A 25,038-nucleotide genomic window follows, 5' to 3' on the forward strand; every position below is an offset into this window, starting at 1 on the left:
AGACTAACAGGGTCTGAGCATGCAACTGGTATATGATTAATAATGAGTGAATTAAGGCACTAAAAGTTAAAAAACTGAAATAGAAAATGGTCAACGATCAAATCTTAGAAGGAAAGAAGGGCTCAAACTAACCTTAGAATCTGTTCCAGTTTCTCACTTGGTGCATTCCTGAGGCCTGTTAGCATGGTGTGAAGACGGCTCAAGCTGTGTGTGGCCGTAGACACTGGGGTCACACAAGGGCTGTTATCCTTCACGTACCTCACACCGGTAAGTGGTGTGGAGATTCTAAGTGCTTTAGACTAAGTTGGGGGAGGAGAAGAACATCACTTTGGGTCAGAAGGACTTTCAATGAGAATTTAAACCAATCAGACTTTATCAATACATTTTAATGAATCAAATATCACCATTCTTGGAATCTAAACATAGCAATGCCACAAGGAGCTACCGCCCTCACCCTCTGTGTGAAGCTGTGTGAAAGGACAATTTGTATTTTAGCCCACAAGGACATTTATCTCTTAAAAGTTAAACCTTTAAGGGATGCCTGGGTGGCTCAGTAAGTTAAACGTCTGCTTTGGCTTCAAGTCACGATCTCAGGCTCCTGGGATCAAGCTCCACATGGGGCTTCCTGCTCAGCGGGGAGGGGGAGTCTGCTTCTCCCTCTTCCCTCCTCCCCCTTTCCCCCTCACCCCCTGCTGGTGCTCGCTCTCTCTCTCTCTCTCTCTCACTCACTAATAAATAACAAAACCTTTAAAAGAAAAAAAAGTTAAACCTTTAAGATAAGGCATAGTTCCCTAGTATCCCTACTTCAAACCTAAGCCGAAAGGCACAAATAAGCAATATAACTTTCTTTTTTAAAGATTTTATTTATTTATTTGACAGAGATCACAAGTAGGCAGAGAAGCAGGCAGGCAGAGAGGAGGAAGCAGGCTCCCTGCTGAGCAGAGAGCTGGATGAGGGGCTTGATCCCAGGACCCTGAGATCATGACCTGAGCCAAAGGCAGAGAGGCTTTAAGCCACTGAGCCACCCAGGCACACGAATAACTAATTTTTTTTTCTTTTTATTTGACAAATTAAGAGAGACCGACTGGCAGGCAGAGGAAGAGGGAGAAGCTTGCTCTCTGCTGAGCAGGGAGCACAATGTGGCATTCGATCCCACAACCCTGGGATTATGACCTAAGCCGAAGGCAGCTGCTTGCCCAACTGAGCCATCCAGGAGCCTCAGCAATAACCTATTAAGAATATCCCTGAGAGGGGCGCCTGGGTGGCTCTGCCTTCAGCTCAGGTCATGATCTCAGGGTCCTGGGATCGAGCCCCGCATCGGGCTCTCTGCTCAGCCGGAAGCCTGCTTCCTCCTCTCTCTGCCTGCCTCTCTGCCTACTTGTAATCTCTGTCTGTCAAATAAATAAATGAAATCTTTAAAAAAAAAAAAAAAAAAAGAATATCCCTGAGAAACAGAACTTCACAGCTTCCATCTACTACTTTTTTCTGACTACTAAGAAAAAAAAAAAAAAAGCTATGAATTAAACCTGGCCCAGATGAATTCCATGATTTAACAAAAGCCCATCTAAGTCATCAAATTTGCTTTGGAGAGGTGGAACAAAACAACACTCTTGGACGAGAAAACAGCCTGACCCAGAACAAGCAGCTTTCTTCAGCCTTCCTGCCCCTCCTCTACCTTTAGTTACAGGAATCTGTCTTTTTCCCTGTAAAGGAGACAGACCTTCAGGGAAATACATTTAAGTCAATTTCTTGAATATAAACATGAAAAATATATGACTTAATGTCTGAGAACTGAAGCATGAGTACATATGCCAGTGAAACATCTTTTCTATTTTTTCTAATAAATTCTGAAAGGTTAAGATAGCTTAAGAGTGTTTTTTCAATATTCAAGATAAACTATGTTTCCTATGTAGTAAGTATATTTATTCTAGAAATGCTTGTAAAAACACTCAGCAAAACTTTCACCCGGCAAAACAAACTACTCAAGTTTAATGCAGTATAGATAAGCACAGAAAATCGCCATAGACATCTATATGCTTCCTCTGTGATTTAAACAGGATAGAGCCAAGACTTCCACTTGGTTTCAAAGAAATTAATTCTGTAGTTTTTTTTAGATCAATAAAATGATCTGTGTAGGTTAACTACATTCAGAAGACTACCCCTGGAGCCAGCTCCCTCCCTGTAAACAAACCAGTGCTGTGCTGGAATGGGTATACACCTTGCACCTGCACAGGAAAGCAACAGCAGCCAGCAGCATTTCACATCGCCCACAGGGAGCTGTGCCTCTGCAAAGGGAACCAGGCAGGACTCCCACATGGTCCTCAGGGTCAGTGTGCGGCTTCTCGGCAGCACCGTTCAGTTCTTGGCTTCAGGCAAGCTGTGCATTCTGACCAATAGGAGTCTTTCTTTGACTCAGGTATAAATATAGGTATTTTTAAATAGTAGGACAGTCCCTCTCCAAGTCAAGACTTCTAAATTTTGGAGTGCCTCAGAACTCTAGCCTTAGACCTCTTATTCTCCATCAGCTTATACCGCCAGGTGACTTCTCTTCATTCCATGGCTTTAAAAGCCACCTATAACATGATGTCTCCTGACTGCATACACACAGCCCTGACCTCTTTGTGAACTCCAGTCTTGTATACATAAACTGCCTACTCAGCATCTCTGCTAGGACACCTAAAAAGGCATCTCAAACTAACATACCATCATAATACGGACTCTGGGTTTTTTCCCCCAGACTCACTCTTCCCCCTGAGTAAATGTCAGCGTAAATATTCACGGAATGCCTACTACTGGCCAGGCACCAAAGACTCCTCACGCCCTCAGGAAGCTTATATTCTAATGCAGGGAGATGCATAACAAACGATTCTTTTTTTTTTCCTATCTTTGTGTCTATCTAGTTACTGTCAAACAATTCTTTCAACCCACCCACTTATCTTAAGACAGAGGAACACTAATTGCAGAGTAAGAGGAGAAGGAAGTGCTGAAGGGAGAGGTGGTTATTTTTCTGTATAGCGGTTGGTGGGTCTATCAGAGATCTGAATGAAGTGAGGAAGTAAACCACAGGAGTATCTCAAAGACACATGCTCTAGGCAAAGGAAACAGCAAGAGCGCAGGCTTAGAGCTGGGCTTTGCTTGGCACACCTGAGGAAGGAGGACAGAGGTTTATGTGGCATGAGTGCAGCGGGTGAGGAGAAGAGTGGTAGATGAATTCAGAGAGGTAACAGGGCTGGATCACTGAAGACGTTAGAGGCTGTCATAAGGACTTCAGCTTTCACACCATGTATGCACCTGGAGTCCTCACTGCGTCCTTCTCTCACACCCTGGATCCGAGCCATCAGGCAATCCTGAGGCTGCCATCTGCACAATACAGCCCAACACAACCACTGCTCTGGCCAAACCACCATGAGCTATCACCACAACTACCGCAGCAGCCTCTTAATTCCCTACTTCCACGGGGCCCCCAAAACACCTCCTCAGGAGACCTTTACAAATGTCAGTCAGACTGATTCAGTCACTGTTTCCATAACACGTTCCTAATGGCTTTACTCCCAGTCAGAGCAAAGACAAAAAACCTCACTACAGCATCCAAAGCCCTCCTGTCCCTTGTGTCCACTTGCCCCTCACTTTTTTTTTTTTTTTAAAGATTTTATTTATTTACTTGAGAGAGAGACAGTGAGAGAGAACATGAACGAGGAGAAGGTCAGAGAGAGAAGCAGACTCCCCATGGAGCTGGGAGTCCGATGCGGGACTCGATCCCGGGACTCCAGGATCATGACCTGAGCCGAAGGCAGTCGTCCAACCAACTGAGCCACCCAGGCGTCCCTGCCCCTCACTTTTTAATCACTCCCACGCACTCATTCATTTACTTTATACCTACCATACACCATTCTCAGTTTCTCCAAAAAGCCAACCGTGCTGCCACTAAAGGCTTGGCACTTGCTATTCTCCGGGCTTCCAAAACGTCCCCAAACTTCCCAGCTCCTCACAGGACTTGCTTCTACACTTACCTTACACCCCTGCTGACGTTACCTCCTCAGAGAGGTCTTTCCCCTCTGGCCTAGCTCTAGCAGCCCAAGGCCCACCCATTCTCCCTTCTCCCCAGTACGCTGTACTACTACTCTATTTTACTTTTCTTCATGTATCATTATCTGATATCCTATATATTTACTTGTTTGGTTATCGATCTCTCCACATTAGAATATAAAACAAGGTATTCATGGCTGTTTTGTTCACTGAAGTATCCTCAGTGCCAGGACAGTATCTGGCATGTAGAATACCTTCAGAATACTTGTTGAATGATTAGCAAACCAGCTTAAGTCTGATCTTACAGGTGGGTTACCCTTAGGAGTTACCCACAACGCCTCTGCAGGCACTTGTCAGAAGCCATACATTTCCTGTGAACACCATAGAACTGAAGGAAAACTCTGAAGTCTCCATCACCCTAAGTGGATGCCAGAAATAACACCATGATCCTGAAACTCAGTTTAACAGAATTTTCCTAAAGACAACAGATTCTCAGTTTCTCTACCATCTAGATGAAGACAGCACTCAGGTCAACTGACATTTTCTATTTCTACTGTGTTCAGTAAGTAAAGACTGCATATTTCTGGTCCATTTTTTCAAAACCCACAGCTATCAGCATGATACTGTGATATCATGAATCACATGTGATACTGTGATACTGTGAATCAGTATGATTCATTTAAGTTTGTATCTAATGCTTTCTCTCAGATCTAATCAGTAAACACAGAGACAACTTTTTCATGTAAGTATGACAAACATTTTTTTTTCCATACTGGAAGAGGTATGATGCGTGTGCACACACGCACACATGACTACCCACGTAAAACAGATCATCTGGCATGTTTGCTCCTGCACTTCCGCTCTCCTGTTCCCGGCCAGCTCACCTTGTCGAAGTGCTGCTGCAAGATGTTTTTCATCTGCACCCTTTCAGCAGTCTCTGTTCCTGAACCAGAATTCAGACACCTGGAGAGAGTCCCAATTTCCTCTTCAGCATCCTCTCCAAGAAATATCCTTTCATCTAAATTCCCAACAGATAAAACATACTCTTCATAGGCCTTATTGATGGCTTTACTACAGGGGGAAAAACAAAACAAAACAGACAACATATACACTCACCGAACTGCCATTTCAGTTCATGTTTTAGGCCATTTAATTTTTACACTTTTTTTATTTACTAAGAAGTTCTACTAATTTTGTGAAAGCTAAACTTCAGTTCACTGCTAATTATAAAACCCTATGATACACAAGCTTGCTACACCACGTCAGTCCTCCGTACAGCAGGTACATTCTGTGGACAGTGTTTCAGGGTGGGTGCCCCGTGCCAGTCGGACTGGGAGGTGCAGTTTCTGGTGATAGGCTGAGTTGTCCTTCCTAGCTGCTGTAGGCTCTGTGAAGACCTCACTACTTTCATGTCATGGTTTTTAACCTATGTAGTTCTGAAATAATTTCTCTCAAAAATTATGATCCAAAAGCTTAACTATTAAAGCTTTAAAGAACAGCCACACAATTTTCAATAGATTTAAAACCATGTGCTTAGAGTAACAGTTGATGTAATTTCCTATGATCTCCCACAAAACATATTCTAAATTTCCAGGGTACAAACAATAAAAACAGTAAACGCTGAGGTTTTCTAAGTACGCAATTTAAAATATTAAAGCAGTGTGATAACAGAAGTACTCACAAACTCTCTCCAAAATTCCCAGGTTCTAAAAACCCCGTAAGATTTTCTTCTTTTCCCTTAAGGAGCTATGATGAAAGAAAAGATCCTTAAGTCATCATATTAAAACAAATCTTCCCCAGAAATTATCTTCAAATTATTTCTTTACTACTTACAAACCTTTTTTTCATAAAGTTTCCTAATGTAGGGTTTCCAGAAGTGTTCTTTTATTCCCTTTGCTTCCAAAACTAGGCCATCATGTAAGGAACAGAGTTTCTCAATGACACAAGGTGGATCAGAGGAAGGTTTAGAATCCTTAGCATGAAAATCTTCAGACAGGCCTACAATGAATAAAATCGCAGAACAGAGAGATCAGGTAGCATTCAAAACGTCAAATCATAATAAACAAAAATACATAGTCTAATCAGCATGTGACTCAGCATGTAAGTATACAGGAAACAGGGTATAAGGGCCTAATTTGACTCTAAATATACCTCAAAAGTAGCAAACAGACAAAAGAAAACATAGGCAGTAATCTCTTCTGACACCATCCTTAGCAATGTATCTATGGATATGTCCCCTTATGTAAGGGAAACAAAAAAACAAAAATCAACGATCAAGATAACACCAAAATGAAAAGCTTCTGCACAACAAAGGAAACATCAACAAAACAAAAAGCCAACCGAGAAGAAATCTGCAAATGATTTATCCAATAAGAGGTTAATACCCAAAATATATAAAGTCCTACAACTCAACACCAAAAAACCAAATTATCTGTTTAAAAAATGGTCAGGGGACCACGATAAACATTTTTCCAAAGAGATCCAGACAGCTAACAGACACGTGAAAAGATGCTCAATACTACTCATCATCAAGGAAATGCAAACCAAAACCACTGTGAGAAATGACCTCACACCAGTCAGAATGGCTGGTATCAAAAAGGCGAGAAGAACAAGCATTGGTGAGGATATGCTGAAAAGGCATTTCTCGTGCCCTTTCTGGCGGGATTATAAATTGGTACAGACACTGAGGAAAGCAGTATGAATTTCCTCCAAAATTTTAAAATAGAAACACCTAAGATCCAGAAATTCCACTGGTATTTACCCAAAGGAAATGAAAACACTAATTCGGAAAGGTATGAACTCCCATGTTTACTGCAGCATTATTTACAAGAGCCAAGTATGAAAGCTATTCAAGTGTCCATTGATAGATGAATCTCATTCTCTCTCTCTCTCTCTCTCTCTCTCTCTCTCACACACACACACACACACACACACACAGGATATTACTCTGCAATCTTGCTATTTATAACAACACGACTGGACTTAGATGGTTAGTACGCTGAATGCAGTAAGTCAGACAGTGACAGACAAGATACCACGTGATTTCACTTATGTGTGCAATCTATAAAGCAAAACAAAGAAACAAAAAACAGACTCTCAAGTACAGAAAACAAACTGCAGAGGAGAGGTGGGGGGGGTGGACAAAACAGATAAAAGAGATTTAGAGGTACAAATTTCCAGAGATAAGTAAGTCATCCCCCCCATGGAGTACTGCTGGGCCTGCTGGTCTGCGGTGAGCTGGAGACACCAGTCTCTGTTCTGTAGGATGATGTTTATTAAAGTTGTCAAGAATAAGGCTTGCATCAAGAGATACCAAGTGAAATTTAGAAGGTGAGAGGGTAAAACAGGTAACTGTGCTCAGAAATGCTTGGTAATTCAGGATAAAAATAAGTATAACACATAAATACAGAATGATGGTCCATGTAACCAACAGAGAGATCATTTATCACACTGCTCATGCTCAGACAGAAGGAAATATGATAGCTTGTGCAGCTCTCATGCTCATGAACTCCCAAAATATGGTGATGGCTGGCCTGACAAGTAAGCTGCTGCATATTGTGTGGACCCGCTGCTGGCCTGCAGGCTTCTCAACAGGTTTGGCAGAGACAAGATCTATGAAGGCCAAATGCAAGTGATTAAAGACAAATGCAACGTGGAAAGCATGGATGATCAATCTGTGCCTTCACTTGCTATCTGGATACAGGGCTGGCCAGAACTACTACTGGAAATAAAGTTTTGCAGACCCTCAAGGGAGCTGTGGATGAAAGCTTGTCTGTTGCTCACAGTACCAAACGATTCCTTGGTTATGATATGAAAAGCAAGGAATTCAACGCAGAAGTACAAGGGAAGCATGTCATGGGTCAGAACACCGCAGATTAGATGTGTTACCTAACAGAAGAAGGTGAAGATGCTTATAAGGAACAATTCTGTTAATAAAGAACAAAGAACCTCTAGATAATGCTGAGGAGATGTATAAGAAAGCTCTTGCTGCTACATGACAGAATCCAGTCTATGAGAAGAAGCCTAAGAAAGAAGTTAGACGGAAGAGGTGGAACCATCCCAAACAGTCTTTTGCCCAGAAGAAAGACCAGGTAGATCAGAAGAAGGCAAGCTTCCTTAGAGCTCAGGAGCAGGCTGCTGAGTGCTAATAAACCAAACCACAATTTCTATGAAAATTTTTCAGATAAAGACAATAATGAACTTATTCATCAAGCAGCTTAAATAAATATAGTCATGGAGATGAAAAGTGCAACATGTACAGAATTGGCGAATCACTATGTTGTACACTTGAAACTGACATGACATTGTATTTTAATTATACTTAAATAAGAATAAATAAATAGGAATAGAAGTAAAGTGTATCACTACTCAAAAGATTTCAGTTATTCAGTTATTTATCTAGAGATACTTAAAGAAAAAAAAACTAAAGAAACAATTTTAGTATACTGCTGTGAGATCTAAAAAACATAAAAATAAAATATAACTTTGCAAGTAAGTCTGACATTCAAATAAAAAAATACAACTTTGGAAAACAGTACTAATCAAAGTATATATAGTTTATATGCTTTCATTCCATTACACTGGGATGTATTTAAAATACTGATTTACAACTTACTCTTGCCCTAGACTCAGTATAAGAAAAGCTAAGTAAGAAGGGGAAAAATGAAAAGCAGCCACTATGTAGAAACATAAAAGGGACTCAGGAAGGAAATGAGAGAAACAAACAATAAATGAAAAATATTACATGTACCAAAGCAGGAGCAACTAGGTAACTAACTCCATTAACTTTAAAATCTACCTTGCAAGTCGGACAACCTAAAATTCTAATTATAACCACCCCAAAATTGAAAATCACTCAGAATCCTACCATCGTATTATTCAAAGAGCATAGCATTACATACTAGCTCTATAAATACTGTTTAATATTTATAATATTAACTGTAAGTTATGATTTGGTCTCTTACGGTAACTCATTCGTAGAAAATACGTCTTAAAACCTGTTAAATCCATTGCCAAAATAATCATTTCTATTCACCTTTCAGTTTAAGAGTTAAAAATTTATTTTACTTATTTACAACCATTACTACTTCTCCTCTGTAGGAAAAAATTTGAAATGAAGAGTATTTCAAATTTGAAATGAAGAGCTCCTACTGTGTATCAGGCATAAAGCCTGGCAATGTAGAAAAACAACATCAGTTTTAATGTAACTTTGCTACCCTGGGTTTTTAAATTCCTTCCTCCTGTTGAGTATATTCTGCAGAAACTTCTCAGGTTGTCATGTGAGACTTTACACTTTATAATATTTGCAGTTGCTTTTTCCATAGATATTTTTACCGAGAGCTCAACTCCTAGTGACAAGTAGTTGTAAGTGCTCTGGAGAACCACGATGATGGAGTTTTTCAAAGCACTTCTGTTCTCGGATGCTGGAAACCTGTGGTATGTGTACAACTCCCAAGAGTAAACACAACGTAAAAATGTGAGTTGTCCAATTATCTCTGATTTATAATCTTACCTTTAAAATTAGGGTTTACCAGCTCTTTACGATTGGAACACTGAAGGGCATTTCCATAGACCAAGTCCAAAGCACACAGCAGAAGATGGTAAGAATTGACCAAATCATCACTAATCATGGGGAAATTACCTACAGGAATATAAACAGTTATCGAGTATATCTGCATCAACTTTATAATATTTTAAAAGTAATTTATTCCTTTATTTAAAATGACATTATACAACACTGTACCAAAGTTGACTCATGAGCTACATGAAATGTTCTGGCAAATTTACATTTTGAAATATTACTCTTAAAGTCTAATAAATTTCTAAAAGCATAATAAAAACTAAAAGTTTACTAAAAACAACATTCATTCACTCAAAATTCATTAAATAAGCATTAAATTCCTAGTAGCTGATCCAAATTTTATCATTTTCTTTCTTGAAAATTCTAAACAACTTCATAAATTATCTCAAACTGTAGGAAATTCTTTGTGTGAAAATACTCCTCTGCCCAGAAAATTAGTAGATATCGTACACCTAATTAACACTGTATGTTAACTATACTGGAAGTAAAATTTAAAACTTAACTAATTAAAAACAAAAAAGTAAAAAAAAAATAAAAATACATGAAGACAAACAATGGTCCAACATTTCTGGGATGCAAAAAAACAGTTCTAATAGGAAAACTCATTAAAAAAAAAAAGATTAATAGAAAAACTTAAGATAGGAAAAGCTGAAAAATGACTTTTTCATGTATATACTTAAAAAAGACCAGAACCTATCATCAGAGTCCTAGTAGTAATATTTTAGATACTTTCTACACAATAATACAAACTGGTACAAATTCATGCAACCAGATCACAATGGAAGTCTAGAGCTAAAATCCCAGGAGTGATATAGATACATGGTAACAAAGAAAAAAGAAACCAAAACTCAAACCTATAGAAACATGTCACTTCTGTAATGCTGGCTTAAGTCTAACACTGAAATCGGTTTTTACAGTCAGGTAAACAGTTTTATTCCTAGAAATTAAGAAATATTTTCAGACTTCTTTTATAACTTTGAGCATATTCCTTTTCTCATTCAACACTGCATACACATGCTTCCTAGTGATTATACATTCTTACAACATCACATAAATTCAAGTTTAATAGCTAACATACATCTGAGGGATTATTTCTAAACCTCAACATTTTCACATGTAATGCCTGCCCAAATACATGCAAACATGTATGTACACACACACACACACTGCTTTGTTTCAGGCTTTTTTTTCCCTTTCCTTTCCTCCAAAGAAAATTGCCACTTACCTCTACATATCAGGATAAACTCTCTTTTTATAAAGATGAAAACATTCAACAAATCAACTTAAATGAATTAAAGAGAAATTTTTTTTCTGTTGTCATGAAGACAAATAACAATTAATAGGTTAAGTTTTGCACTGATACAACCAAACTAACTTGCTTGGTTCCACTATAAAGATGTTTCATACTAAAGTGTACTCAGTTTCTCAAATGTAAAAGAGGAAGTGGAAACTATTGGTTTCAAGCTACAAAACCCATCACATCGACAAGTCTAAACTTGTTACTGGTTTGTACTTGCCATAAAGGGAAAAAAAAAAAAAAAAAAAAACCCACAAACCAACAGCACTGTAACTTCTAACACAAAAACAGAAAGGCCCCTGAAGATCAAAATCTTGAATTCCCAAGACTGTCCCACATGACGTACAAATCCTGACCTTAGAAACAGATCTCACTTGGTTAAGATAAGTTATCTTTCAAATAAAGATAACTTGTTTAAACTCCAAAGTTGGCTTGGGAGGAATGAGGAGATTGGAGAGTGTAAAACAGGAAGTGGCACCCCAAGTGGTCTTCAGGCCACAAAGCTCTTCATGGTAACAAGCCCAGACTTGTCACTGGTGTATACTTGCCGCAGGAAGTCAACAAAGGTAAGAGGCAGAAAGTTGGCTTCCATATCAGGAATGAGATCATCTGGGATTGCCCATATGCTACAGGGAAGTCAGAGGAAGGTGGCTACAGAAGAGTACAACTCTCTTCAAACAACTAAATCAAGAACTGAATAAAACAAATTCAACAACTCTATTAGAAAAGTTCCTGGTGAATCATAAAAGATCATAGTGTCAGACAGTGAGGAGATAAAGACTCTTCAGATTAAGTAATTACAGATGGAACAAATAATAAAACACAAACACTCAATTAACTGCAGAGACAAAAACACATGCCACCCCAGGTAATCAAGTGAGACCAAAATGTAAATAAGGACAATAAAATTGTTTGTAAATAGTTTATAAAGTACCAAACACATTCACTCCCAGGTACACATGCACCATAAAAGACATAAACAAAACAGATAAAAATCCCAGAAGTCAACATATACCATCCACAATCGAATGACAACATTAATACCGTATAGAATACCAGCCACGGCAAACTAAAAGTGACAGCAAGGGTGACTGCCACTATTAGAATAGTTTATATGCTCCTACGCCTTTATTTTGTACCACTTACCCTATCACCTTTATCGCTACTAAAGAAACATGCCAGTGTGAGGGAAAGCAAAATAACTAGCAGCTTATTTTTGGCAAAAGAAAGATTTTCCTTTTTTTTTTTTTTTTTTTTAATTTATTTGAGAGAGAGACAGTGAGAGAGAGCATGAGCAATGAGAAGGTCAGAGGGAGAAACAGACTCCCCATGGAGCTGGGAGTCCAATGCGGGACTCCGGGATCATGACCTGAGCCGAAGGCAGTCGTCCAACCAACTGAGCCACCCAGGCATCCCGATTTTTCTTTTATTTAAATTCAATTAGCCAACATACAGTAACATCATTAGTTTCGGATGTGGTGGTCAATAATTCATCAATTGCATATAAGCCCCAGTGCTCATCACCCAGGTGCCCCATCCTCCCTACCTATCCCCCCACAACCCTCTGTTTGTTTCCCAGAGTCAAGAATCTCTCATGGTTTTTCTCCCTCTCTGACCTCCTCCCATTGTTTTCCCTCCCTTCCCTTATGATCCTCTGTACTATCTCCTAGATTCCACATATGAGTGAAACCATATGATAACTGTCTATCTGACTGACATTTCACTTAGCGTAATACCTTCAATCAACCATAAAGCTCAAGAAGGAAGGCTGAGCTCTCATTTAACTAGCTAGTTAAAACTCATTTAATCAGTTATAATCAGACACATCAAACCCAAGACCAATGGAGTGATGCATCCCTGCTTGAGAGCCTTTGCCTCTGGCAAGAAACCGAGAGTTAGATCTGGGTTCAAATCCTAGCTCTGTTCCTAGCAGCTAGTTTTTGGGCCTCAGTTACCTAACCCTAAAAGTAAATTATTTGGGCTACTTGATCTAATAATGAGAATCTCTTACATTTACAAAATTCCAGCTCTGATTCTTTGGTTACAACTTTGTATTTTATTGGGTTTTCTTAATAGCAAAGGCATTCTACATAGTCTATATAATTAATGTAACTTGTTTTCTCCTTGAGATTACTAAGAATCATTTCTACGTAGAAATATGGAGAAGACCCCCCCCCCAAAACACCATCTTTCACTGAATATAGACCTTGGGTAAGTTAAGGGAGATGAGAAGGGGGAGGAAATAAATTGTATCCAAAGGCATTAGAGCAAGTGTCTTTATCTGAACAAGATGCAAAAAGTAGGGCGCCTGGGTGGCTCAGTGGGTTAAACCGCTGCCTTCGGCTCAGGTCATGATCTCAGGGTCCTGGGGTCGAGTCCCGCATCGGGCTCTCTGCTCAGCAGGGAGCCTGCTTCCTCCTCTCTCTCTCTGCCTGCCTCTCTGCCTACTTGTGATCTCTCTCTGTCAAATAAATAAAATCTTTAAAAAAAAAAAAAAGATGCAAAAAGTAATCCAAACTATACATACTGAGATGAGCAGACACACTCAAAGAAATAAGACATGGCTCATAAAAAATACAGCTAAAGATACCAGTACAGACCACTAATGTGTTTTCAGTCCGTAACTCAGAAGAAGAATAGCTTTGAGCAGAAAAAATGTTACATAAGAACAAAATTAAAGGATTTTCCACTTTTAATAAAAGAAGTTCTGGACATTATAAAGAAATTAAAATCTTTTATGAAAAGGCAATACTCAAAAATGAATCTGAGACTAAAACCCTTAAGAAATTTTTCAGTGCACATCTTTCCCTGATACACATTACAGGTTGACAAAAGTACTATGTGAACATTTAAATAAGCTAACATCTAGGTAAATATTGCTCTGTCTTACCTTTTGCGTATATAAAGAGCACCCAGCAAAAATGGAAAACCTCTGACACGGTACAGGGCTGTCGCCTTGGGGGAGAAAAAAAAAGTCAGGAGATAAGAGAAGCATGCAAGAAAGACACCACAAGTGACTATAAAGTAGGTGAGACACCAAACCCACAGTTAAAGGGAGTAAGAGCAGATTTACTTCACACAGAAAACATGCAAGTTCTGCTCCAACCAAATCCTGGTAAGGACAAAGCCAAGGAGAGCTCATTGCAGAAAAAAGAAAATTCTGAAGAACTCTAAAAGGTTTTCAAGGTTTCAAGGTTAAGACAGGTAAGGCAGAAAATGAGTGACAACAGTTCTTCTAATGACATCTGCAAGGCTGATGCTGCTTTCGGACCTTTGTATGCTGATTATTTCCCCATTTTTTTTCCTTTATCACAGCTGATAAACTGTAAACCCATCCCTCCCTCCCTAAAGACATTACAGATTACGTCAAGTCACAAAAGGACTATTTGATGTAACTTCTGGGCTTCCTATAATTTTTTATTCTTTATCGCTAAGACGATCCATTCTATTTTGTCAATGCTGTTTGTTGAAGGGAGTTTCAGACCTGTTTTAAGCTCTCGTCTTGTCTACCAGAATCCCCTGCAATGTTTAGATAAAACATCTTTGGTCTCCACATCCCAACAAGGAGCTCTAAGAAGAACAATCAGGACACTGGGGTTTAGTCCTCCCACTGTCCTTCACAAGGCACATTTGCTGTCCATACGCCTCGTCTCTTCATCTGCTGAACTATCATTCTACTTGGGCAGAGTTCTGTACTTAAGTCACCAGTCCATGGCGACATTAAATGTCAGTGCCCTGCTTTTTAAAAGTGGCCTCTGGGGCACCTGGGTGGCTCAATTGCTTAAGCCTCTGACTCTTGATTTCTGCTCAGGTCATGACCTCAGGGTCATGAGACTGAATCCCTTGTTGGGCTCCACACTCAGCAGAGTCTGCTTGAGATTCTCTCGCTCTGCTCCTCCCCACTTTCGTGCATGTTCTAAGATAAGCAAAATCTTCTAAAAAATTAATACAAAATAAAAGCGGCCTCTGTGCCACAGACACATGAGAACTATTCAGTTTTAATGTCTACCAAGATAAAAGCCAAACTTTTTTTTTAGCTTAACATTCAAGCCACTCTAAAAACTGAATCTTTAACTTGAGAACCCTAGAGTTTAACCTACTAGACCAAACTGCCTCTTATTTTGCCACTTCGGTATATTCCTTCTTCATCCTATGCTATGAAGGCTCTATCTACATCTCCAAATTCACCCATCGAAATCCAACCCATCATTCCTTACTTCATGGATCCTTAGCTGACTGGCTCATGTACAGTGGTTTAATTTTGGCTCAGAAGTTGTACGTTTCTATTGTCTTTCACATTTCTACATGCCTCCTCTCCACAACTATTCTGTAAACTCTCAAAAGACAGTGGCTGTGGGGTTTTGGTTTTTTTTTTTTTTTTTAAAGACTTGTGTCCTGGGGTACCTGGGTGGCTTAGCTGGTTAGAAACTCAACTCTTGATTTTGGCTCAGGTCATGATCTCAGAGTCGTTGGACTGAGCCCCGTACTGGGTTCTGCGCAAGCATGAAACCTGCTTAAGATTCTCTCTCTCTCTCTTACTCTCGCTCTCTCAAAAATAAATAAATAAATACTTGTGTCCTATATAATACCTAACAACATACTTCACACTAAGTTCTCAACAAATACCCAGTGACAAATTCTCAAAGTATGTGTGAGTACAGAGTTGTGATGAAGCACATGGGTTCTACAAGCAGACCGCTAATTTCAGTAACAGCTCCACACTTACTGTGTGACCCCGACCAAATTACTTAACCTCTCAACAGTTGTGTTTCTCCACCTATAACAACATCAACCTCATATGGCTGTCATATAGATTCACTGAATACAGATTTATTTTTTTTTTATTTTTTAGTATTTTATTTGAGAGAGAGACAGTGAGGGAGACCATGAGAGAGGAGAAGCAGACTTCCCATGGAGCTGGGAGCTCGATGTGGGACTCGATCCTGTCACTCTAGGATCATGACCTGAGCCAAAGGCAGTCGCTTAACCAACTGAGTCACCCAGGCACCCCCCTGAATACAGATTTAAATCTCAGAACAGTCCCCATAACAAATGTTCAATAAATGGTGTATGTTACTACTGTTAGCCAAAAGTACTAATTAATGCATACAGAGTGATCTAAATGTAAAACTTTTAGAATAAAGTTATCTTACAATTTTCTTAACTATAATTAGGTAGTACAGATACCCTACTAAATATCAAAGCAAGTACAATCTAAAATCATTTTCTACAACACTACAAAGACAGAAGATATTATCTCTCTTTCTGTAAATGATACAATCAACCTCACTCAGATTTGGAACAAAGCATCTATCCAAACTTTGGAAATAGTTCTCCAAAACTACAAGCAAACTACATCGGCTGCTTCCTTAGCAGTGGGGTCATCTAAGAAAGTACAGAGATTCTTTTATTTTTAAAAGCTATTCACTTGGGGCACCTGGGTGACTCATCAGCTAAGCATCTGCCTTCAGCTCAGGTCATGATCTCAGGGTCCAGGAATCGAGCCCCATGTCAGGCTCCCCGCTCAGCAAGGAATCTGCTTCTCCCTCACGCTCTGCCTCTGCCCCTGCTCCATTTCTCTCCCTCTTATTTCCTCTCTCTCAAATAAATAAATAAATAAAAGCTACTCACTTACTTATGTAAACACCTTTCATAATTTGAGAAAAAAAATTTATATTGAAAGAGAAGCAAAAATAAAAAGAGAGAGAGAGTGAACAAAAGAGGCAAACATTATTCATTCAAGTATAACAACTCCTTTTCCCTGACTTGTCAACATTCTTCTAGTTTAGTTTAAAAACAATTTCCAGGGGCGCCTGGGAGGCTCAGGTCATGATCCCAGGGTCCTGGGATCGAGTCCCACATCGGGCTCTCAGCTCAGGGGAGAGCCTGCTTCTCCCTCTCCCTCTGACTGCTGCTCGGCCTGCTTGTTCTCACTATTTCTCTCTCTCAAATAAATAAATAAACAATCTTAAAAAAATTTTCCGATTCTACTTTATGAAAAAGTGTTCATGATAAAGGTAGAGAATTTACTTCCCAAGATTGCCTTTATTGGGAAAGATGCAAAACACTGAGCCAGAGGAAGTTTACAGATTTTGCAGACATGATCAGAAAGCACAAATTCAAAAAAGATTTTTTAAATTTCAAAAAAAAAAAAAAAAAAGAAAAAAAAAGAAAGCACAAATTCATGATCATTTTAGGTCCCCTACTCTTCCCCATCTAATTTCTCTACTCTTCATTGACTGTAAACTTCAAAATGACACATAGAAGCCAGTTCAGGAGGATTATATGTCACTAAGCTGGACATAAAAGTCAAATAATACAAACAGTCAACACAGTCAATAAGAGAAAATCGAGGAGTCAAATTCTATACCCAAGGCGGCCAACTGGCAAAAATATCTAAGATCTGACTTTTGCATTTTGGGGTGCTTAAATGAAAAGGTTAAGTTTACAGAAATAATAATTCCATGCATTTCACAATATGAAGGAAGCCCAATTTTTCATAGCTAACATGAATCAAGAAGCAAGAAATTATTATTTAAAGAGAACTATTGGAAAGAAAGATTATTTATGAAATCACATTTTTTTTTTGTTTTTTGTTTTTTGTTAAGACTAGCAAAATAGGGGCGTCTGGGTGGCTCAGTTGGTTAAGCGACCAAATCTTGATTTCTGCTTAGCTCATGGTCTCATGGCCTGTGAGCCCCATGATGGCCTCCTCCCTGGGCCTGGAGCCTGCTGAAGATCCTCTCTGCCCCTCCCCCCACGCCCAGTGCAAGCATTTGGTCTCTCTCTCGCTCTAAAAAACACAAAAACAAAACAAAACAAAAACCTAACAAAATAAACTGAGGGACACCAACTGAGGGATCAGAACTGAAGCACAGATCAAAAAAAAAAAAAAAAAAAGTATATTCCTGACTAACAAATATAAAAACATACCGCTGTTTTCTTCCTCTCTGTTGACGAGGCTGCTCCTCTTGAGGATATTTAAAAATGTCCTGAAAAATGGGTTCATATTTCTTAAAAATTACCGCTGAAACAGTGAAGTTTCTTTCTAATCTCTCAGTACGTTCTCTGAAATGTGGGGGTAGATTTGCCATGTCTTCCCACTTCTTCATCTTGTTAAAAAATTCAATTAAGCTGATATTAAAAATAAAAAAATGAGATATTTTCAAAATTAACACAAAGTTGGGGTACACAAATATAATTAAATCAAAAATTTAACTAATTATATTACTTTAAAATGGTGATAAAATCACACCTCATGCCTCTGACTAGCTTAATCTCTTAGATTGGTTTATTTCTCTGATTTTCCTAATCTGTTTTTCTGAAATTATCAGAAAGCTTTATTTTTTAATTATGAAATAAATAAAAATAGTAAATAATTAGAGTAATGTAACCAATATTTAAGTATTCAACTGCCAAATTTAACAAACATTAACATATTGAAGAAATTTTGCCATGTTTGCATCAGATCTACCAAAACAGCCAAATTCCCGTTTGTACTCTTCCCCAAACCCATGCCCCTCACTGCCTGCTCAAAGATAACCACCATTCTAAAGTTAGTCTGAATCCTTCCCATCCCTGTGGCTATACTTACAACTTAGTATAGGTACTATATGGATCTAAATGTATCCATAAATAGTCAGTGGTATCTTTTGCATGTGTGGCTTTAAGATTTTACATAAGTAGTATCATATTGTAAGTAGAATTCTGCAACTTCCTTTTTCATTCAATGTTTCTGAGATTAACACTGTTAGATGTAGATCTCATTGATTTTAACTGTTAAAAATATTCCTTCATATGAACTACCACGACTTTCTGCATTCATTCCCCAATCAATGGAAATTGAGTTTACATTATGACCCCAAAATGCTGTAATCGACACATTCTTGTACATGTATGTAAGAGCTTCTTTTGGGACACCAGTAAGTAGAATTGCTCAGTCGGAGACTGTGCATCTTCAACTTCACTAGATTTGGTCAAATTTCCCATTCAAGAGGCCATGCCAATTTATACTCTCACCAAAGTACAACAGCAATACAAAGTTCCCATTTTCCTACATAATGACCAAAGTTGGTTTTATCAGACTTCAAATTTCCCCAATCTGATGAGAGTAACGGATACCTTGTTTTTAATTTGAATTTCCTTGGTTACTAGTGAAATTGAACATCTTTACATACATAGATTAGCTATGTGAGTTTTGACCTTTGGGAAACCACATTCTTTACCCCTCGTTTAGTGGCTGTTTGTCAAACGTGCAACCATTTGTTAGTAGATCTTTATATAAATCTGGATGCTGATCTTCTGTCAGTTATACACATTGGAAATACCCCTCCTGACATATTCTTTGTTTTTAACCCATTTTAGTCCATTATGTCAGAAAAGTAAAAAATCTGAACTCAAAGATAAAAATTTAAAGATAGAAACTGAGTTTCTGAAATGGAACTACACCTGAAGCATAGGACTGTATTACTTGCACTAAAATGTTGGATAAGTCGATTTACTATGATTTATGATGATGATTCCATAATCTGACCTTTGCTTCTAAAGTTCCAATCCTAACTGGATTGCCCTGCCTCCCCTTTTCTTCTCCGTAATGATTACACTTTTGCACCTTATTTAAGTCCACTTTATGCAGGTATACAGTTCAGGGGTTCAACTCTTTATGCACTGCCTCTTGTTCTTAGGCCGAAATATAATTTGGGATGAAGTTTAAGGTTAATAGACTACAGCTTAAATATTACATTTCTTCTTATTTTAATAGTAAGTGATTTTTTAAGCCATTAGGTACATAAATTTTGCCTGTGGCATTCTCCCCCCACAAAGTGCCAAATAATCTTTTCCCACCAATCTTTAGTAAGTCATAAAAGAAAATTCACCCAAATGGCACAAATGATAAATGTAATCAATTCAATTATACAGCAGATAGAAAAAGCAATTTCTGCCTCTTCTTTAAATCATTATTTGGCCCTTTCAGTAACTGATTGTAAGAGTGTTGCTTATCCCCCAATACAGGAAACAGAGAAGTCTTTACACACTTCATATATTAAAATACAAATCCTGTACATGTAGTTTTAAGTTTAATACCATATTTAATTACCTCTACAATTTAGAGTATATCCTAAAGTTTCTCAATATCCTTATTTAGAATTCTCCCAATACCGCACAATAAGTCATAACCTTCAATAGTAAATTCTTCATATAAATGCCTAATACATTAAAATTTCAATACTTTTCACTAAAGAGTAAAAATATAATAGATACTTATATGTAGTAAAGGAAAACCATGACCTAACTTCTAAATTCAGCACTCTATAGGTACAAACGCCTGGGAAATAATGAGAGGATTCTTAATATCACTATGATTTTTGAGCTTTCATATTTGTCACATTCTACCTTTCAAACTCTGACATAGTTACCTCTGCTCTGAACATCGCAGGATTCTAGTTAAAGATACATAGTTTCCTTCAACTGTCCCTTTGCTTACAGTTGGCACAGATTTTCTGCAAGCCACATATAAGGCACATGCTAACCAGTGAAGATCATTTCCCTGTAAAAATAAAAGAAAACTGAGTTTTAGCTAATGAGCTATATAAACATTTCAATATAATAACCTTTCTAGATTAAATGGAAGGCACTGTTTTTATGTTTGCAGGAAACTGTATTTTCAATGATAGCTCTATCTATCCCATGTGCTCCTTATACTGGGACATTAACATTTTCACGCTGGGAGATAGGAATCTGTGTTCCATTCCCTCATTTTCAACTGTCTCAACTAATAGCACAGGTGAAAATGTTGCTATGTACCTTGCAAGATCAGAAAGGGCAATAATGATTCTACCTGGCTCACTCTTTCAGCATACATGCCCTGGGTGTCCCACTCTGGGACAAATTAACAGTCACAGAGACTCAATTTTCTTATCCAAGGGCTGTGAGACTGAAATGAGTTACAAGTATAAAGCCCAGAATATACAAGAAATCAAAAGATAAAATTCTATAGCCAATACTCTGTATTCAATATCATATTGAGGGGAGTCTGGGTGGCTCAGTCAGTTAAGTGTCTGCTTCCACTCAGGTCATGATCTCAGGGTCCTGGGATTGAGCCCTGCATCAAGCCCTGCATCGAGCTCACTGCTCAGTGGGGAGACTGCTTCTCCCCCTCCTCCATGCTCTTTCTCCCCTATCTCTGTTACTGTCTCTGTCTCTCTCTCTCTCTCTCAAATAAAATATTTTTTAAAAATATCATGAGTCTTGGGGCGCCTGGGTGGCTCAGTGGGTTAAAGCCTCTGCCTTCGGCTCGGGTCATGATCCCAGGGTCCTGGGATCGAGCCCCACATCGGGCTCTCTGCTCAGCAGGGAGCCTGCTTCCTACTCTCTCTGACTGCCTCTCTGCTTACCTGCAATCTCTGTCTGTCAAATAAATAAATAAAACCTTTAAAAAAATTAAAATTAAAATTAAAAAATAAAAATATCATGAGTCTTATTTTCCATCGTACACTTCCATGAGACTGACAACCCACGTTATCTTAGAGCATACCCGACTACAAGCTCCACAACAGTGGAGATTTTTAAGTTTTGTATGCTGCTCTGTCCCCACCATGTACAACAGTATCTGGCAAAGAAGAGGTGATAGCGGCGCCTGGGTGGCTCAGTTGGTCAAGCCTCTGCCTTCGGCTAAGGTCATCATCCCTATCCATGCATCAGGCTCCCTGCTCAAGGGGAAGTCTGCTTCTCCCTCTCCCTCCGCCTGGCATTCCACCTGCTTGTATTGTATGTGTCAAATAAATAAAAATCTTAAAAAAAAAAAAGAAGAAGAAGAAGAAAAAGAAGGGGTGATAAATATTTGACAAATGACTATTCGTTCATTCACTGGGTAAACTGAGCTAAGAATCTGAAGTCCGAGTCTCTAAAAATTTGAGTAATCACACATGAGTTTTCAGAAATCATTTACTAACCATCAATTGTTTGTCACTTGCTCATGTAACACGGGGCTTCATACAACTTAACCCCTCTGAGTTGAAATACCTCAGCTGTATGGTGATAATTACTTGTTCTATGCAATTTAAGAGAAGATCATGAGGATAAAATAAGAGCTTTTTTAAAAGCACTACGCCCATCACCAAAGAACCACTGGAACCACTGACCACAGAACCACTGAGAAATAAATAGGAGTATGACCTATTCAGCCACAGCCACATCACCTAAGCAGAGGAAGGAGCTCTGTAACTCTCAAGCAGAAGCAGGGTCCATGACCACCTTTTGTGCCAGCAACTACACATGATCTTATTAAACCTTCAGAACAACTCTGATGGAGGCACAAATTATCTCAGATTTACATATCACAAAATTGAGTTTTGGAGTGGTGAAGCAAACTGTCCAAAGTGACCTAGGCCTGTCGAGTTCTGAAGCCACTATATTACTAGCCTTCCCCCCTCCCTCCCCCTGTAGATGTAACTACGGGGAAAAGGAATTGAAATAAGATTCTATTAATGCAAGAATAAACAGAAAGTAACCTTAGTGAGTCACACACAGGAAAAAAAAAAAAAAATCCTATTATTATAATTAAGCAATACCTTGCTTAGGCCTCCTCATTTTACTGGCCCCGCTCTTTCCCCAAATTGTAAAACAACTTCAGAAAATCTCTCGGCCTCCTGTTTAATGCCACACACAGGCAAACAGCTGGTAAACAATCCAGACTTCCGTGTCACTTCCCATTGGTCCATAAAGGGGAGGTGCCTACAGAGTTGAGCCTCACTGGCTAGAAGGGCCAGTTTTCTCATCAGCAAGCCCCGATCCGAAGAAAGGGACATGACAGGCCGACATCACAGAGGGTATAGAGTCCCGGGTAACGTCTGGGGTGACCAAAAGGTCCTCAAGGGCGTCCCAGGCCGGACTTCCTAGGGACAAATGGGGCGCGTGGATCTATGTGCAGATAGGCAGGAAGCCCGTTTCGTTTGCCCGCAGGAAGGTTCGCCTCCGTGTACCCACAAACCCAGCCCGAAACTTAACGACGCGCTTACTCCACGGATGCAACGCCGGGACAAAGGCAATTTGGTACAGCAGGAAAAGAACTGAAGGAGCAGCCTAGCAACCGAGGCGCTAAAATCGGGCTGATCTCCGTGGGAGCACAGCCAAGTCCCCTCCCCTTCTCCTTACGGCCTCCACGACTGCACCTGTTCATTCCGCCAGCAAGGTGGTTGTATTTTTGCAATCATGACCCCAGCACGACCTCGGCCTCGCGCTGCCACTTTAGGGCAAGAGGTGTTCCCCACTCGGAACTCGAAAGGGAACAGCTGCGAGACGAGGGTCAGTCGCAGGGCCGCTAAAAGCTTCCCGAAAGCCAGGTCTCCAGGACCGAGGTGCGCAGGGAGGAGTCCCACGGCTCTGCAGGCTGGGGACCGGAGACCCGGGGCCTGCCGGAGGGTCCCTGCAGGGCGCCCGACCCGGGGAGGGGAGGGGCCCCATTCCCGCGGTGGGGCGCGACGACTAGGCCCGGAAAGCCCCACCTCTCTTCCCCCCGGCGCACCTCCAGAGTGTAGCTCTCGCTCATGTTGCGGTAGCTGTCCCAGGCCTCGGCCCGCGCCGCCTCGTCCATGTTTAGGCGGCTGCACAGCTCCTCGAACCGCTGCTGGGTCTGAGGCGCCGGCGACCGGGCCGGCTGCGCGGCGTCCTCCGCCTCCCCATCGTCTTCCTCCTCCTCATCCGAGGCTGCGGCCGCCGGAGGAGGAGGCGGGGGCGGCGGCGACTGGTCGCCTCCCGACGGCATAGCGCACCCCTGGGCGGCGGGTCCTCAGGTGAGCTGAGGGCCGGAGCCCGCAGCCATTCAAACCGCGAAGCGCCCGCCCGTCCGCCGTCTGCACGGCGACTGCGCCGCCACCACAGTAGCGAAACCTTTTGTAGGCACCCGTAGTTCCGAGCGTGGCCTGCTGGGAAATGTAGTCCGAGCCGGAAGCCCACGGGGGTCAAAAAGCATATAAAAAAAAAAAGAAGAAAAGAAAAGAAAAGAAATCAAGTTTTTTGAGCTAAAATAAAAGCGGCTTTGCTAGTTTTTAAGTACGTCCCGTGGTGGACCCATTAGGCAGAGCTGTACTGAAGAGAACACAACCAAAAAAACATTTTGTGATGGTTTCGTATCCAATGTATCTCCAAAATTAATACTCATTATCTGGGTGTCCTTATCTCTAAAATAGGAACAATAGCAAACAAGGGCCTGTCTGCCTAAGTTGTAATTTCAACATCGCTCCTAATTCTCTTTCTTTCCTATGTTTTAACTTTATGTGAGCCTTTCAATTAAACACTGGCTTTTTTTAAAAGCAGTAATTCTTTTATTTCCCAAAGGGCAAATATACCTTCACTCTAAGTGATACGTTTGTACTATCCTCAGCTGTCTTAACTTTATTCCTTTATTTTTACCTTGCTTTTTCTTTCTTTTTTTTTTTTTAAGATTTTATTTATTTATTTGACAGAGAGAGATCACAAGTAGGCAGAGAGGCAGCCAGAGAGAGGAGGAAGCAGGCTCCCTGCTGAGCAGAGAGCCCGATGCGGGACTCAATCCCAGCACCCCGAGATCATGACCTGAGCTGAAGGCAGCGGCTTAACCCACTGAGCCACCCAGGCGCCCCTACCTTGCTTTTTCTTTCAGACTTGAATCACTTCAATAACAATGCTCTTTGATTTATAAGTGGGTATAGTATTGGGCATTTTTGCACTTGAGGAACCAGTAACGTATTGCTGATTGCCATGGGGTCACTTCCTTCTTTCTCTCTTCAGTGTCCCTTTGAGCCCAGCCATCATACTGTGAGGAAACCCAGGTTACTTGGAGCAGCATATTATCAGTGGTAGACAAAACTGAGCGTTAGTTAAAGGGGTGAAATCAGATTTTACTCAGACACTATTGACCGACCATAAGGGAGAGAGCTGAGCTCCATTCCAATCTGTGTAGAGGTGGTGGCGTGTCTTAAAGGGAGAATGAAGAACTAGGGATGGGAGAGAGTGGGGCACCTGGGTGGCTTAGTCGATCATGCATCTGACTCTTGATTTCGGCTCAGGTCTTGATTTCAGGGTCATGAGTTTGAGCCCTGAGTTGGGCTGTGGATGGAGCCAAGATAAAAAAAGAAAGAAAGAAAAAGAAAAAAAA

At 40.1% G+C, this 25,038-nt stretch overlaps 1 protein-coding gene and 1 pseudogene across 6 annotated transcripts in view; one reads left to right on the top strand and one right to left on the bottom strand.

Moving 5' to 3' along the window:
* RBL2 (RB transcriptional corepressor like 2) overlaps nt 1-23,821 on the bottom strand; it is a 54,184-nt gene extending 30,363 nt beyond the window's left edge. Inside the window, exons 1-9 of one of the 5 annotated variants that reach the window (XM_082712126.1) lie at nt 23,428-23,821; nt 20,321-20,451; nt 17,838-18,038; nt 13,795-13,859; nt 9,539-9,667; nt 5,864-6,024; nt 5,708-5,772; nt 4,911-5,097; nt 133-299 (exon numbers count right to left, since the gene is read on the bottom strand). In XM_082712126.1, the coding sequence (XP_082568252.1) occupies nt 133-299; nt 4,911-5,097; nt 5,708-5,772; nt 5,864-6,024; nt 9,539-9,667; nt 13,795-13,859; nt 17,838-18,038; nt 20,321-20,451; nt 23,428-23,667 (1,346 nt within the window). In that variant the 5' untranslated portion in view covers nt 23,668-23,821. The other 4 variants (XM_082712127.1, XM_082712128.1, XM_082712130.1 and 1 more) reach the window with 4 other exon arrangements.
* Nucleotides 6,034-8,243, top strand: LOC309853733 (large ribosomal subunit protein uL18 pseudogene; annotated as a pseudogene). Its single transcript has one exon. The product of its transcript is annotated as a large ribosomal subunit protein uL18 pseudogene (transcript).
* Nucleotides 23,822-25,038: the final 1,217 nt, after the last annotated feature.

Source organism: Mustela nivalis (assembly GCF_964662115.1).
Source record: "Mustela nivalis genome assembly, chromosome: 18".
NCBI lineage: Eukaryota > Metazoa > Chordata > Mammalia > Carnivora > Mustelidae > Mustela > Mustela nivalis.